This window comes from Talpa europaea (assembly GCF_964194135.1).
Source record: "Talpa europaea genome assembly, chromosome: 6".
In the NCBI taxonomy this organism is placed as follows: domain Eukaryota; kingdom Metazoa; phylum Chordata; class Mammalia; order Eulipotyphla; family Talpidae; genus Talpa; species Talpa europaea.
The window spans coordinates 33,956,721-33,974,512 of NC_140072.1; the positions used below are offsets into that span (position 1 = coordinate 33,956,721).

The window sequence follows — 17,792 nt, forward strand, 5'->3', positions numbered from 1 at the left end:
GATCTGGTCACAAAGCCCTCCACTTTTCCATGGGGGAAGTTCACATGGGAAGACGACCTTCTTTAATCGACTCTGGGGCCACAAAACCAATGACGCACTTTTAATTGACATATCATTTATTCACCAAGGACAGTGCACAGCTTCCCAAGTTGACTATTTAGATTTCTTAGCTGAGTAAATATGCCAACTATTGCATTACATGCCTTTGTGTTGCAGTAGTGGACAGGCTATACCAAGGAAGAACTGAATGAGTCACAGATTTTCCCTTGTGAGCTCCTCCCATCAGGCTTTCTGAGTGTCTGATTGCTACTTATGCCCTCCTTTTACCTAAGTTTCCTCTGTCTACTCCTCCCTGCCCCTGCCTCCCCAGCTACAAAGTACTCTGAAACCCCCTCCATCAGCCCTGGCTCTCTTGCTTGGAGAGCCCGGAGCCAGGTAACTCATGCAACCAGATATCCAAGTAGACCCTCCACATTCCCTGTGACCTGAAGATCCTGGCCTCTTCTAACACCAAATGCACACAGCTCCCAACCCCGACTCACTAACACAGACTCTCGCCATTTTTTCTACCAATATTTATTCAATATTTGCCTATGTTGGGCTCTGTGCTCCACTTCAAGAATCAGCAAGCTCTGTTATTATTCCACAAACATCCCTTCTGTTTTCCTTTCTGGGGCTTTGCTTACATTCCTGGAGCCTAGGTGCATTTCTTAGTAATGTTTTGCTGTTCTCCTCAGTACTAAGCACTGTGCTACCCATGTGCGTGTTGCAGTACTCATGGATGGAAGACAGTGTCTCGCTCCCTGTTATATTCTTTTACTTCTCTCTTCTTGCATTGGAGACACTCATATTGAGGGTGAAGTCGGAGGGCATTATTTGGGGCTTTGTTGAAGTCCACAGAAATTGCTGGCATAACATTCTGCAGTGACAGTCACGGAAGCATTGCTTATATGGTTGGACTCCTGGCCTCTCCCAGACAGCCTCCTAGGCCTAGGGGAGACCATGAAGAATCAGCTAGGTTGTCACCCCTTAGAAATGCACAGCTGTGCTGCTGTACAATATGTGAGCTTTGCACCTCTGGTGGTCTGATAAGCCGGGTAGAGGGCAGGCGCTGCTGAACTCTCTTGTTTCACTTTACCAAATTGGAATCCTATAAACCCCCTTGCAGAGAGAAGTTGTCGGAATGGCCCCAATTAAGCAGTGTCAAGATGGGGAGGCAGACATATCACTGAGTTACCTGGAGAGGTTTTCCAAATGTACAGCCACTGTATCTCCCTCTCTGAAACTCGACTGAAATGGCTGGCAAGACCCTTTGACTTGCAGAGGTCAGGAGTGGGAGGAGAGGTAACACCTGGATTTAACTAAAGCCCTCAGGTGATCCTGGTTTCTGATGCCACTTCTAACCCTCCCTCCCCCTTCCCCAGCAGCGGCAGAGCAGGTGCCCCACCTTGGCTAACTGTAGCGCCCGGCTGTTTTTCAGGCTCACTCCATCCGCCGCTGCTGTGGACACACGGTGCTTGACCCCAGAGGCCTACCATGAAACCGCACTTAAAGCAATGGAGGCAACGAATGCTTTGCGGGATATTTGTTTGGGGGCTCCTTTTCCTGGTGATTTTCATCTATTTCACCAACAGCAACCCTGCAGAACCCATGCCCAGCTCCTTCTCCTTCCTGGAGACCAGGAGGCTGGTGCCCATGCAGGGGAAGCAGAGAGCCATCATGGGCGCCATGCAGGAGCCCTCCCTGCTGGAGAGCCTGGACACAAACAAAGGGCTCATCGATGGACCCCCATCCGGCCCCTTTCACATGGAGTGGGGTGACCTGCAGAAATGGGCGCAGGTGCCTGATGGATTTGAAAATGAAGAAGAGATCTTTTCATCCCAGATGGGGAGAAAATCTCAAAGTGCTTTCTACCCGGAGGACGACGACTATTTTTTTGCTGCAGGTCAGCCAGGGACGCACAGACACACGCAGGGCACGTTGGGGTCCCATTCCCCCGGAGACCACGGCCTGCAGGAAGGGGTTTTGCTGGCTGGAGAGGCCCAGAGAAGGCGAGTGAAGAGGAGGCACCGCAAGCAGGGAAGGGGCTCGGTGTTGGCGGAGGGCAGCGACGGCGACCGGCTGTACTCCCCCATGTCGAGGGCCTTCCTCCACCGGCTCTGGAAGGGAAACGTCTCCTCCAAAATGCTCAACCCGCGCTTGCAGAAGGCAATGAAGGACTACCTGAGTGCCAACAAGCATGGCGTGCGCTTCCGCGGGCGGCGGGTGGCCGCGCTGAGCCGCGGGGAGCTGCTTTGCCAGCTGCGGGGCCGCGTGCGCGTGCGGACACTGGACGGCACGGAGGCGCCCTTCTCTGCGCTGGGGTGGCAGAAGCTGGTCCCCGCCGTGCCGCTGAGCCAGCTGCACCCACAAGGCCTTAAGAGCTGCGCTGTGGTCATGTCTGCAGGAGCCATCCTCAACTCCTCGCTGGGGAAGGAGATAGGTGGGTCTCGTCGCTCGGAATGTCTTGGGCTGCCTGCATGACTACGGACTGGTTCTTTCTCAGCCTTGCTCTGGATCTCAGGGCATAGGGGGTCCCAGCTGGAGAGTCTTCAGCTGCCCTTTCCTCCCTGGGCCAGTATCTATTTGGGATCCCAACAGAGGTATTCTTGGGGGAACTTGAGAGCAGCCTTGTTCTCCCATAACCTGGTGCCAAGGGGCATGGAAGGTCAGTGTCAGCCCTTTCTCAGAATTCACCTCTTGTAGAAACCATGTTCGATATTGATAGACCCACCAAAAAACTGGTGAACCCATAATATAAAATTATGGGACAGGAAGAAGGAGAAAAGGAAAACAGGACACTTCTATGGGGCAAAGACAATTAGGGGTGTAGGGGTGTCAACTCCAAGGAAAGGTATATAAGATCATTTAGTCACTATTCAGGGACTGAATCTGTGTGAGTTCTGAGAAGAGAACTACTGCTGTTGAAAATACTCCTGTCAGAAAAAGGAGCTCACACTCTCCCCCCACCCCCCAATCTTTGGCACAAATACCACCTTAGGGTTGTGGTCAGTGCATCTAGCAGAGACCTCCATGATAGTAAATAACAGGGTGGCATCCTGGGATCCCATATTCCCTTCTCAACTGTCTTCAGATCCACATCGGAGAACCCAGAGCACATCTGTTTCGTAGTTAAGGCTCTATTAGTCGGGGCTCTCCAGAGAAACAGACCCAGGGCTATATAGAGAGAAAGCAATTTCTTTTAAGGATCTGCTCCTGACGATGTGGGAATGGGTAAGTCTGAAATTGGTAGAGCCGACAGGTAGGCTGAAAACTCAGGTAAGAGAGGCTATTATAGTCTGGAGCCTAAAATCTGTGGAGCAGGTGAGTAGGCTGGAAACTCAGACAGGGTTCTCTGCAGTCTGAACGTGGAATTCATTCTTCTTCAGGAAACTTCAGTCTTCGCCTAAAAGAAGCCTCAGAATCCCTTTAATGCCAGGGCTAATTCATTACTGCACCAGTAAGTAGGCAGCACAGCCCTTTACACTCATCCATTCATTCAACAAACATGTATTTGGCTTCTATTATGTGCCATCTTCTATATTAAGTGCCAAGAAACAGCCTTGGTTTCAAGTGCAGATAGAAGACAAATGGTGTCTAACAGCCTCACAGCGGACGGTGTTAGTTCATAACTAATCTAGAAGTGACATTCACGGGGCATTACCCAGTTGATAGAAAGGAGTAACCTCTGCTCTTGGTTCTATTTGTTGTTCAGTGTCCTTGAAGAGTGGCTGATGTTCCAAAACTATCTTGAAATAAGGAGATGCCTTTGTAATCAAGCTCCGCAGCCCAGACCTCGTCTCATATGTTCATGCAGTTGAGGCTGAATGTGAAATGTGTAAAAAATTAGAAAGCAAATCACAGTTCTGGGGTTCTTCTGTCCCTGTGCTGACATTATAGCAGGCCCATAATAACACTGTCTGTGTGTCACATTAACTTGTAGCCAAAGCCAAAGCAGAGCAGCCCGCAATTTATTAGTAGAAAAGAGCAGTGGTTTACAGGTCCCTGGAGTGAAGTAACACCACAGTTCTTTTTCGTTTCTGAGGACCATTATTAATAATGGAAGATGGAATTTAGGTATTATGCTTTAAAGCAATAAGTAACTTGCTCCTGTTTTGTTTTGCTTTGTTTTAAACACCTTTGCATCATACTTGCATATTTGGATCTCTCTTGCATGTCAGGGAGAATTCCCTTGCTCTTTATTGCAGCATAAATATCTCTGGCCAGAGCCTTATAAACTCTATTCAGAATTTGGAAGAGACTGTGAAAGACACTTGGAATTACATGTTTCTAGAGAACATGGACATTTTTATATTTGTCATTTCTAGTATTCAAATTTATGTTTTATGCACCTCCATGAAGCTTTATGATTGGATCTATAGAATCAGATCTGAAAAACACACTCAAATTGTTTTTTAAAAAATCCTCTTATTTTGCCCTGGTTTCTTTGACTCTGATTTTGCACTGCCATTTTAAGAATATATAACTGTAGTATAATGTTAGTAAAAACAGTCTTGCATTTTTATAGCATGCCAGATGCTGACATTTCTCCCTTCCTACTCACCCGATCATATTTAATAACACCTGATTATTAAGGAATTTTTAAATAAAACAAAATATTTGTATAAAAGCAAATGAATGATGGAGCAGGCTCTACTACTTAGCTAAATCTTGTCCCCTAAATACGTATTCTTGAATCATTTAAGTGAAGATCAAAAGACTTACAAAAGCTCATGTTCTTATGGAAAACTGAGGACAGACCTAGAAAAGCACCAAAGGCTTGCCCCATGTCAGCCCTGCCAGGAAGCCTCCTCCACATCTGAACTGTCCCTGAATTCTCGATACTCATCAGTCGCTTTGGTAGCTCAGATTTGCTTTTGCCTGCTGGCTAGCTCCCTCTGCTGGTTGCTCCATGGGCAAGGCAGGTCTTGTTTATTCCCATTCTGTTAGACTGAATCATATACCATGTATTTGTTTTTAGGAACAGTGTAGCAGTTGTAAACACCTCCACTTTGAATGTTATTGAAAAGAAAACTGAACTGTTTTGGAAACATGGAACATTCTTTCTTAGAGTCCTGAAATGATCTTTTTTTTCACCCACATATAAAAACAAAAATAATTTGGCGCAGTGCGCTCACCTACCAGCAGCCCTGTGGAAACTCAGTGGAGGAGAATTGTCTACTCTGAACAAACAGTAGAACAGCCTTGACATAGAAGATCAGGATCTGTGTGCACAGACTCAGGTTTCTGGGGAGTGTGTTGAATAGGGAGGCTGGGAAGGGAGTGTGTCCAGAAATAGGCATATAGCACTTGGTGTTGAGAGCTTGGTATTGGCCTTGTTCTTTATCTTTAGGAAAAAAAGTGAAAAGGCAGAACATCGATTATCTATTGCTCCCCAGCTCTCTGCCAGATTTGGTGTAAGCCACTAGTGACACAATGATCAATAAGGTATAGACCTAAACCTCAAATCCTCTGCAGACAGACTATAAAGAGACATTTCCAATACTGTGGTTAGGAGGAGCACAGGGAAGAAATGATGACAGAATCCTACCCATTGTGAGGGCTGATGGCCTCACAGAAGAGGAGGTTACCAAAGAGTGCTCAGAAAAGAGGAACCCAGACAAAGGCCAGTACAATAGGTGGGTGAGAAACAGTGAGGGGTGCAGCTGATGAATGCTAATGGGTGGGTGGGGAGAGGGGGAAGGTTGGGGGAGGTGTAGGAGGGCACTCACATGTTCTTGTATCACTTACGGAAATTAGACTTCACTCCATAATTGTAATAATAGTTACTGCTTATAGGTTGCTTATAGCAGACAAGGTCCTGAACTAAATGCTTTGCTGTGTTAACTGTTGTTACCTCTTACAACCCTAAGTGAGAGACAGGGTTATTGTTCCTGTTTTACAGATAAGGAAATGGAGGTAAGGAAAGACATAGTAGGTAGGCCTGGATCAAATTCCAGTCTGGATCTCCAAAAACTCCAGCTCTGACTCCTGGGCCTGTGCTGCAGTAGTAACGTTGAGATCTTTGAAGCAGAGGGTCAGATTTCCATTTCGATCACTTGAGAGCCTAGATTTGAGGACACAACGGAATTAATCCAAGTGCAGGGGTCCTAGTGAGAGGAGAGAGAGATCAGGTTAGCAGGACTCAGAGAGATGAACCTGCCATTGAGGAGCCAGTCCACAAAGTCTGGAGGCCCTTGCTCCCTTGATGTGCCAGATTTGGACTGGAGAATGAGCACAGGAAAGGAGAATGATTTGGGGCACTATTCCTGACATAGGGCAGTGATTTCGTGCCTCAACACCTCCTGGCTGCTGCTCCTTGAAAGGTTTTAATCTTCCTTAAGTGAATGTGCGGCTTTAGCTCTGTCCTCAAGGTCAACATGAAATGGCTCTAGCCTGGAACTGCCTCCTCTAGAAATGACGCTTTACTTTATTCCCCTAGGGCTTGCTGTCTAATCTGTGCCTTCTTTATTAAATGTGAATGGACAGCTTAGTTTTTAATGCCCATTACCAAGGAGATGCAGAGCCAGGCATGTATTTATAAAACATATCTGCATGTTAGACACATTCTCAGCTCATCCTCCTCGTGCACACCCCCCACCCTGATCCTCATCCTCTTCTCCTCACTGCCAAGGTTGTCTCCATACAAGCAGGGCAGCTTTTCTCCCTCCCTAAAATTCTCTCCTTTAGGCTATAGACTCCTACTACTTCCAAGGAGTTCGGCTACATGACATTTCTGTGCCCTGTGCCTTGTGAAATTATTCAGAGACTTCAAACACACCTCAGTGTAGGACATTGGGATTGACATGTGGAACATCTTAAGGGGTGATGCAACTAAGTTGGAATTCCTGTTCAATTAATTGGAAATGCACCCACTGCTTGGGCTCCTTGGCTGATTCACCTTACTTTTGCACAGCGGCCATGTCTAAGGCAGCATGATTTGTGGGAGAACAGTGATGTAGGGGTGCTGCCATCACCTTGTCCTGGTGTCCTGATGACCTCTGAGTTCCTTGGGGTCATCTCCACTGAAGCCTCTTCCATTCTGCCTGTCAGATGGTTGCCCAGGTCAGTTGTACACATGGGTGGTTTGCTCACACTCAGTGTGGGGGGCAGGGTCCCCAGGCTCCTTTTGGAGATTCATGAGGTGAAACTTTTTACAACTCATAGGCTTTTTTATCTACTGAAATTTGCCCTGGTGATGCCACAGCGATGGTGATTTCCATTGCTTCTCAGCGGAGGTCCAGGCAGTGGGACACAACAGCACAGTCTTCTGAATTTTTCCCTGTTGGGCACAGTAGTAAAAGAAGAAAGGGCCAGATTCACTATGGGTGTCCTTGGTGAGGCAGACAAAAAGGGTTGTTTTCCTTAAATCTTGAACACACATGTTTTGAAGCCAAAGTGGAAGTAAAGTGAAAAGCCCTTCTGTGTGTATATCGTGGCATCATGGAAAAGTACTTTGTTGTTATTTCTGAGCAGTACTACATGCTTTTGCCATCAGATGCAATTTTTACTTGAAATAAATGACTGACAGACATACTTTATTAAGACTTGGATCTTTGGCAGATATTTCCTCAAAAAAGGAATTAAGTGAGCCTGTCACTTACAAGAAAATAACTGACAATTTTTGTTGCCAAGGATAGGAATGAAGCTTTCAAATATGAGCTTGGAAGCTTCCCATACTTGAAAACTGATGAGATCCATTGTGCTGTATGATGTTTTATAATTAATGCATCAATACTGGAAGATCTGTGGAGTTTACTGAACTGATATTTTCCAAATGATCTTTGCACATTGTTACAAAATTATACATGGGTAAATCATCCATTTTGAGGGCAGAAAAAAAAATGGATTTTAATCAACAGGGAATGAAAAGATCTCCAATATTGATTTTTTAATGTCCATATTGCAACTAACCTTTAAGAAACTAGCACTTGTCAAGTTTTGATGAAGTATCAAAGAAGAATATTCCCAGTAATCTGGCAAGACTTAAAATACTTCTTCCATTTTAGGTGCTACATCTGATTCTTCATGTATTTCAACTAAAACAAAATAACAGATTGAATGCAGAAGCAGAAATGAGAAACCAATTATTTTCTAAAAAGCCAGAAGTTAAAGAGATTTGTAACATTTGAACAGTGCCAGTCAACTCAATTTTTTTCCAAAAAATGATTATTTTTCATATAGAATATTATTTTCAAATTAACATGTAAAATTTTTGTTTTAATTTTTGATATTATAGAATCCAAGTAAACCAAAAGCCTTTGGGTTGTCAGTAATTTTCAAGAGTGCAAAGGGGAGGCCTCCCCTGGTGGCGCAGTGGTTGAGTGCTGGGCTGCAAAGCTGCCTGCAGCCTCTGCAGTGCCAGTTTGATCCCCGGCCACCGGCGAGGGTCCCACATGGTGCCAACAGACCTCTCCTGCCACGCCCGCTGCTCCCCTCAGCAGTGTATTTCGTCGGTCTGCCTGTTCTGTTCCCCGCTCTGGCTCTGGTGAATTATCTCACTCTCCCGCGCTTCTGACTGTACCCAGTGCTTGTATAAATAAATAAATAAATCTTTAAAAAAAAAAAAAAGAGAGGGCGGAGCAACATGGCGGCGAGGAGACGCTGCGAGTAAGATCTCCCATTAAAAAAAGTTAATAGGGAGGAAAAGCGGCAGGTCCCAGTGAGAACTGGGACACGGAAGATAAACGGACGACTCCAGCAAACTGCCCGAAGAAGAAAGTTGCCATAAAAGAGGACGAGAAGGGAGGGAAGCGCAGAACCCTGCTCCCCTCCCCCGCCCACAAAGTCGGCACTCTCCGACCGACCGGCAGAAAGGAGGGAAACAACAAACCAAAACGGCCAACAAGAAAAACGGACGCAGCAAGTGGGACTGTGAGTGGAAAGGAACTATTGCAGCCACCACACCCTGTGAACGGGAGAGGCGAACCCTGCAGGATCCGCCGCGGAGGTGAGCTCCAGGCGCCATTAAAGAGAGCCACGCCCCCCAGGAGGAGACCAGCACCAGCACACAGCCCCGGCCGCCCGGTAAGGTTGCGTGCGGAAAGCGGCGCGGATCCGGACCGGATCGCAGCTGCCCAGGTCCCCGCGCCTGCGACCTAGGCTTGCGGGGAGACGGCGGAGGCCCTCCCTGAGTGAGCAGGAACAAGGCGCCCAGGCAGGGGAGCGGGATTCAAAAGGCGCCATTCCCGCGCCACTGATCTGGGCTACAGCCCGCGTCCTGGAACTGAGGGCTTTGGAACTGAGACCCGGGGCACGAAATTAGGGGGAGACTGCGGAGGCCCTCCCTGAGTGAGCAGGAACAAGGCGCCCAGGCAAGGGAGCTGTATTCAAAAGGCGCCATTCCCGCGCCACTGATCTGGGCTACAGCCTGCGTCCTGGAACTGAGGGCTTTGGAACTGAGACCCGGGGCACGAAATTAGGGGAAGACTGCGGAGGCCCTCCCTGAGTGAGCAGGAACAAGGCGCCCAGGCAAGGGAGCTGGACTCAAAAGGCGCCATTCCCGCGCCACTGATCTGGGCTACAGCCCGCATCCTGGAACTGAGGGCTTTGGAACTGAGACCCGGGCACGAAATTAGGGGGAGACGGCGGAGGCCCATCCTGAGTGAGCAGGAACAAGGCGCCCAGGCAGGGGAGCAGGATTCAAAAGGCGCCATTCCCGCCCCACTGATCTGGGCTACAGCCCGTGTCCTGGAACTGAGGGCTTTGGAACAGAGACCCGGGGCACGAAATTAGGGGCGTGGGTTCCCCACGACGGTGGGGCACAAGGCAGACACAGCACCCCAAAGCCGTTGAGGTGTACCCTACCATCCCCGCTCTGCTCCCTGTCCCACGGGGTGGAAAATCAGCTCCCCAAGGGCTCTAGGAGAGATCTCTGGCACCACCTAGCGACTTGAAGCCAGCAGAGGCTCCTGAAGGAGCTAGTGGCCAGCTGGGGAGTTTGCCCACACCGGGCCCCTTCCGAACAAGTAGTCTGAGCCCACAGGGAGAGCGAGCACCCACAGCCGGGGCAGACCAGGTGCGCAGAAGAGTGTGCCTGAGACCAGACACGCAGGGAGTGTGTCCCACATCACCATTTTAGAACAGGGACATTTCTTCAGTAAAGACTACCTGCAGAAGGCTTCCTCAGGAGCCAGAGGTGAGCGGGGGAAGTTCGCCCACGCCAGACCCCCTCTGGCCTGCAGTCCAAGCCCAGAGGGGAGCAGGAACCCACCGCCGGGGCAGACCAGGCGCACAGGGGAGTGTGTCCCTACATCGGCATTTTAGAACAGGGACCTTTCTCCAGTAAAGACTGCTTGAAACTGACAGATGACTCCTGGAAGAACCAGAGGGGAACAGAGAAGCCCACCCAAGATGCCGGCCAGTCCCAACAACACACTGTCCCAACGCATACGGCAAATTAGAAAACAGACAGTAGGGAAGAGAAGAACCACACACAACCTAGCAACTCTCCAGAGAAAAAGCACACCACAAAAAGAAAGCCAGCCCCCAGATTGCAAAGACAATAACTTGGAAGAATTTCTGAGCCTTCCAGAAAGAGAATTTAAAATTGCCGTGATTAAAAAACTAACAGAAGTCATAAAGGAAAACAATGATAAGGGAAAAATAATCAACGATCAGAAGAATGCAATTGAGTCCCTAGAGAGGGAAAACAATGGTCAGAAGAAAGAAATTGAGTCCCTAAAGAGGGAAGTAAAAGAAATGCAGGAGATCAAAGAATTAATGGAAGAACTAAAGAATTCTGGGAAAAGCAATGAAAGCAGAATAGATGAAATGGAAGAACGAATAAGTAATCTTGAAGACATAGAAATAAAAAGAACCAAAACAGAAAAGGAAAGAGAAGTACGAAGGAAAAAGAACGAAGAAAGACTTCGGGAACTATCTGACTCCATGAGGAAAGGAAATATAAGAGTTATAGGAATACCAGAAGGAGAGGAGAGAGATGTAGGAACAGAGAAAATATTCAAAGAGATAATTGAAGAGAACTTCCCAAATGTGAAGAAGGAGCTGAAAATTGATATACAAGAAGCAAGAAGAACACCAAACTTCCACGACGAAAGGAAAAATACAGCAAGACACATAATAGTAAAGCTCCCAAGAATCCAGGACAAGGAAAAAATAATGAAGCTGGCAAGAGGGAAGAAACAGATAACATTCAAAGGAAAACCAATCAGGCTGACATCAGACTTCTCCGAAGAAACACTACGGGCAAGGAGAGAGTGGAGGGACATAGTCAACAGACTCCAAGAAAACAGATGCCAACCAAGAATACTCTATCCCGCAAAGCTCTCCTTCCTCTTTGAAGAAAGAATATGGACCTTTCCAGACAAACAGAAACTCCGGAATTTCATTGCAACTAAACCCCCACTCCAAAAAATACTACAAGGAGTCCTAAAGCCAGAACCTCAGAGGGACGAATAACAATGAAAGAAGGCCAAAAAAAAAAAGTTATTAAAAGAATAAATAAATAAAATCAAAGGAAAGACAAACACAATGGCAAATACAGATGTTAACATATCAATAATAACTCTGAATGTAAATGGACTAAACTCTTCAATAAAAAGACACAGAGTTGCAGCCTGGATTAAGAAACAAAACCCAACCTTTTGCTGTCTCCAGGAAACACATTTAGCTACAAAAGATAAAAATAGGCTCAAAGTTAAAGGATGGAAAACAATCCTACAAGCAAATGGACCAAAAAAGAAAGCAGGAACAGCTATACTTATATCAGATAAAACAGATTTCAAACTCAAAAAGATAAAAAGAGACCCCAAGGGTCACTACATTATGATCAAGGGGACAATACTTCAAGAAGAAATAACACTCATTAACATATACTCACCAAACGAAGGAGCACCAAAATATATCAGACAACTGTTGTCCTCTCTGAAAACAGACATCAGAGAAAACACATACGTAGTGGGAGACTTCAACACACCACTATCAACAATGGATAGATCAACAAGACAAAAAATAAGTAAAGAAACTAAAGCTCTAAATAAGGACCTAGAGCAATTGGGCTTAACAGACATCTATAGAACACTAAACCCCAAAAAAACGGAGTACACATTTTTCTCAAGCGCACACGGATCATTCTCCAGGATCGATCACATACTGGGGCACAAGACAAACATCAACAGATACACCAAGATTGAAATCATATCAACCATCTTTTCTGACCATGAAGGCATCAAACTAGAAATAAACCATAAAAAGAAGGCAAGGAACTTTCCTACCTCATGGAGATTAAAAACCACACTACTGGAAGACCATTGGACTAATGAGGAGATCAAAGAAGAAATTAAAAAATTTTTTGAATTGAACGACAAGGAGGACACCAATATCCTAAATGTATGGGATGCAGCAAAAGCAGTAGTAAGAGGAAAATATATAGCAATAGAAGCTCACATCAAGAAACAAGAAAGAACGCAAAGAAACAACCTAATCTCGAAGCTCAAAGATCTAGAAAAAGAACAACAAAAAAACCCCAAAACCAGTAGAAGAAAAGAAATAATAAAAACCAAAGCAGAAATAAATGAAATTGAAACTAAAAAAACAATCCAAAAGATCAATGAAACCAAGAGCTGGTTCTTTGAAAAAATCAATAAAATAGACAAACCCCTAGCCAGGCTCACAAAGGAAAAAAGGGAGAAAGCACAAATAAACAGGATCATCAATGAAAGAGGAGAAATCACAACGGACACAGCAGAAATCAAAAGAATAATCAGTAACTACTATGAACAGTTATATGGAAACAAGTTCAACAATCTAGAGGAGATGGACAAATTCCTACAACTCTACAATCACCCAAAGCTAGATAAAGAAGAAATAGAACACCTAAACAGACCAATTACAATTAGCGAAATTGAAATGGTAATAAAACACCTCCCCAAAAACAAAAGCCCAGGACCTGATGGATTTACAAATGAATTCTACCAAACATTCAGAGACGAATTAGTGCCTATCCTTCACAAACTCTTCCAAAAAATTGAGAAGGAAGGGACAATACCAAACACGTTTTATGAAGCCAACATTACACTAATACCAAAACCGAACAAGGACAACACAAAAAAGGAAAACTACAGGCCAATCTCCCTAATGAACACTGATGCAAAAATCCTCAATAAAATTTTAGCTATCAGAATCCAACAATGTATCCATAAGATAATTCACCACGACCAAGTTGGATTCATTCCAGGGGCACAAGGATGGTTTAACATCCGAAAATCAATCAACGTTATCCAACACATCAACAAAAAGAAATATAAAAACCATATGATAATATCAATAGATGCTGAGAAAGCTTTCGACAAAGTGCAACACCCATTCATGATAAAAGCCCTTGAAATTCTTGGGATACAAGGAACATACCTCAACATCATAAAGGCCATCTATGACAAGCCAACAGCCAGTATCATTCTCAATGGTGAAAAGCTGAAAGCAATTCCATTAAGATCTGGAACAAGACAAGGATGTCCACTCTCACCATTGCTTTTCAATATAATACTGGAAGTCCTAGCCAGGGCAATAAGACAAGAGAAAGACGTCCAAGGAATCCAAATAGGAAAAGAAGAAGTCAAACTATCACTATTTGCAGACGATATGATATTATATATAGAGAACCCCAAAAACTCCACAGAAAAGCTAATTCAACTCATCAATCAGTTCAGTAAAGTGGCAGGATACAAAATCAACACGCAAAAGTCAGTAGCCTTCCTATACACAAACAATAAATCTGAAGAAGAAGAAATCAAAAAGACCATCCCTTTTGTTATTGAAACAAAAAAAATCAAATATTTGGGAATAAATCTAACAAAAGAGGTAAAGGACCTATACAAAGAAAACTATAAAACACTGTTAAAAGAAATAGAAGAAGACACAAAGAAATGGAGAGACATCCCCTGCTCATGGATTGGAAGAATAAACATTATTAAAATGGCCATGCTTCCAAAAGCAATATACAGATTCAATGCTATTCCAATCAAAATTTCAATGTCATTCTTCAAAGAAATAGAACAATTATTGATGAAATTCATATGGAATCACAAAAAACCCCGAATAGCCAAAGCTCTCCTGAAAAAAAAAGAAGGGAATGGAGGCATCAGACTCCCAGACTTCAAACTATACTACAAAGCCATAATCATCAAAACTGCATGGTATTGGAACAAGAACAGACATACAGACCAATGGAATCAAATAGAAAATCCAGAAATAAACCCACAGATTTATGGTCAACTAATCTTTGACAAAGGAGCAAAGAATATGCATTGGAGCAAAGAAAGTTTGTTCAATAAATGGTGCTGGGAAAACTGGGTCGCTACATGCAAAAGAATGAAGCTTGACCACCACCTCACACCATACACAAAAATCAACTCAAAATGGATTAAAGAACTAGACATAAGACCTGAAACCATAAAATATATAGAAGGAAATATAGGCGAAACACTACGTGATTTGCACATCAAAGACATCTTTACAGACACATCACCCAAAGCAGTGATAGTGAAGGCAAAGATAAACAGCTGGGACTACATCAAATTAAAGAGCTTTTGCACAGCAAAAGAGACAATAACAAAAACAAAGAGAAACCCCACCAACTGGGAGAACATTTTTGCACCCAACACTAATGATAAAGGACTGATCACAAAAATCTGCAAAGAGCTGATGAGACTCAACAACAACAAAGAAAATAATCCAGTCAAAAAATGGGCAGAAGAGCTTAAAAGAAACTTCTCTGAAGAGGAAATGCAAATGGCCAACAGGCATATGAAAAAATGTTCAACATCACTTGTCATCAGGGAAATGCAAATCAAAACTACCATGAGATACCATCTTACACCAGTGAGAATGGCACATATTAAAAAAACTAGCAACAACAAATGTTGGCGAGGGTGTGGAGAAAAAGGAACTCTTCTGCACTGTTGGTGGGAGTGCAAACTGGTCCAACCACTGTGGAAAGCTGTGTGGAGATTTCTGGACCTACTAAACATAGAGCTTCCATATGATCCAGCAATTCCACTCCTAGGTATTTACCCAAAGGACACAGAAACATCAATTCCAAACAACACCTGCACCCCTATGTTTATAGCAGCACTGTTTACAATAGCTAAGCTTTGGAAACAACCCAAATGCCCAAAAATAGATGACTGGATCAAGAAGATGTGGTACATATATACCATGGAATATTACTCAGCATTCAAAAAAGATAAACACATGCAATTTGCAGCAACATGGATGGCGCTGGAAGGGATCATGCTCAGCGAAATAAGCCAAAAAGAAAAAGAAAAATACCGGATGGTCTCACTCATAGCAGGAATCTAGAAAACTTAAATAAGGGACCAGGAAAATGAATAACTATAAGATAGTGAAAATCAAAATCAACAAAAAACTATGAACCAGAGACACTTTTAGGGGGGCGGGAGGGGAGGGATTGGGGTCAGAATGGGGGGGCTGCAATTGTATGGGGAATATAACAATAAAATTTATTTAAAAAAAAAAAAAAAAAAAGAGTGCAAAGGGGTCCTGAGACCAGAATGACAAACTCTATTTTGGGTTATAAAATTTTTCTAGTTCAAATATAATTTGAATGGTAAATGAATCACTGAATCATTTTTGACAACACTATTCAATGAATAATAAAACAATGCATTTCCTTAAAAAGTGCTTAAATTTATAAAGTAAAGAAAATTACAGGGCCTCCCTGGTCACACAGGGGTTAAGTCTTAGCCCTATCAAGCTATCGCCAGCCACTGCAGCAAGAGTTTGATCCCCAGAGCAAACTCACATGGCACAGCAGCCCTCTCCTGTCTCGCCCACTGCTCCCCTCAGCAGTGTATTTCAGTAGATCTGCCTGTTCTGCTCTCCCCTCTGTCTCTGGTGAATCCTCTCATTCCCCAAACCTCTGGCCTGTACCCCAGTTCTTGTATGCATAAGTAAAACAAATTACATGAGTTCAGGTATACTGATATCATTTATACAAAGCATAGATTACCTAGAATGCACAGTTTGGCAGAATATATATATTTTTCTAAGAGTCAGGTAGTAAGTATTTCAGGCTTTGGGAGCCATGGGGTCTTGGCCTCAACTCAAGGCTGCCATGACAGGCAATAAATAAACAGATGAGCCTGTTCATTTGCGAAAGCACGTGGCAAGACTTAGCTTGTCAACTTCTGCAAAATTTCCCCTAAAATAACATTCTAGAGTACTATGATAGCATAACCAGTTACCTTTGTGCATTCTTTGTGTTCCCAAAGTGTATTCATTTTGGTGCTCTAAATTAGGATCTGAATTCCTCTGACTTCAGGGCTTGTCAAGAAAGGCACCTTTTGTGATGTGGCTTTAAGGGTGGCACACATGCTGAGTTTCTGTTACTTAAGGAGGAGGAAGCCTTCTCCCAGGAGACTGCTCACAACGGGGTGTTAGGACTTCAGTGAGGAAGGAGAGCTGTTTTCTATCCTTGGGTGGGGTATGTCATGATAAATGCAGCGCATAGCCTTACGGCTCTTTGGCAAATTGGAAACATACACACTCACTCTCTGACACACTGAGGTATTGTTAATTGCTCTCAATTCAAATTGAAATGTGCTTGGAACTTTTGAAGCAAAAATTAGTCCTTAGAAATTTCTTTATAGCTGGTTAACTTTGGCTTAGGACTGGTCTCTGGGAAACACACTAGCTAGTAGACTCAGGAAATCTCAAGAGAGATGTGTGCTTTGTGGACAGGAAACAAGTCCCCGCTCCCATCCCTTAATCAGGTGAGCCCACTTACTCTACCTCTCTCCCCTCATTTCCAGTCAGCCCCCATGAGATGGGAGACCTGTTTATACCTGGACTCAGAGAACTTGGAAAAGTCTGACTCTCAAGTCAAATGAAGACATACGTAGATTTATGTTGAAGCTCAGTGAACCACGGTGTCCTGTCACAGAATGTAGAACCTTGGTAGCTGGCACTATTGGTGGCCTCTCCCATCCTCCAAGGAAAGGGCGTAATTCAGACTATTGCTGGAAATGCAGAATGATCTAAGACTGCTCTCATAATTCACTGCATCACCAGCAGTATGTAAAAATTTGCAGTAATCAGGGATGGTTTTCTAAAATGAAAGCACAAACCATAACCCCGAAGCGGTCAGTGCAGTGAATGCTGTAGCTCTTACTATATGAGAGACTAGGTCTTGGTGCAGGCAGCAGTATTAGATGTGCCAGGAGCAGTCTCCATGTTCTATGAGCAATAAGAAGCCACAGATCAGTGCCCCCACTTATAGCCTCCTTAGCTGTCCCCATAGATTCCACCTTTAAAATGTCTTGGAATCTTTAGAATAGCAGCATAAAGTATGCCTCTCTTAAAGAATGTGAATACCTAATGAGTACCTGAATGTAACTTAGATTACATAAGGCCTTTTGCCATTGAATGAATTTATGTTTCCACGTTGATTACCCTCATCCAGGATCTCATTCTAAATATACAGTATGCTGAAAATTTTTGCTGGTGTCTATTTAGCTTTAGGTATTGAAAGATTTGCTTTAATGTTGTTTCCTGGATTATGTTGCTTACAGAGAAAAACAGTAAGTATGTCACTTATGTGCCCTTAGATTCTCATGACGCAGTTTTGAGATTTAACTCTGCTCCTACGCGTGGCTATGAGAGAGATGTTGGAAATAAGACCACAGTGCGCATCGTCAATTCCCAGGTGAGGCAGATGGAGTGTTTTCAGGAATGTACACTTTATTGGTGAAAATAGTTTAACTGTATAAGGG

The 17,792-nt window shown here is 44.1% G+C and overlaps 1 protein-coding gene across 1 annotated transcript in view; it reads left to right on the forward strand.

Moving 5' to 3' along the window:
• Positions 1-1,536: 1,536 nt before the first annotated feature.
• Positions 1,537-17,792, forward strand: part of ST6GAL2 (ST6 beta-galactoside alpha-2,6-sialyltransferase 2) — a gene marked incomplete at its 5' end in the record, with an annotated part of 35,262 nt that continues 19,006 nt past the window's right edge. Inside the window, 2 exons of the mRNA XM_084234590.1 lie at positions 1,537-2,482; positions 17,628-17,725. Of these exons, the coding sequence (XP_084090716.1) occupies positions 1,537-2,482; positions 17,628-17,725 (1,044 nt within the window). The remainder of the gene's footprint in view (positions 2,483-17,627; positions 17,726-17,792) is intronic.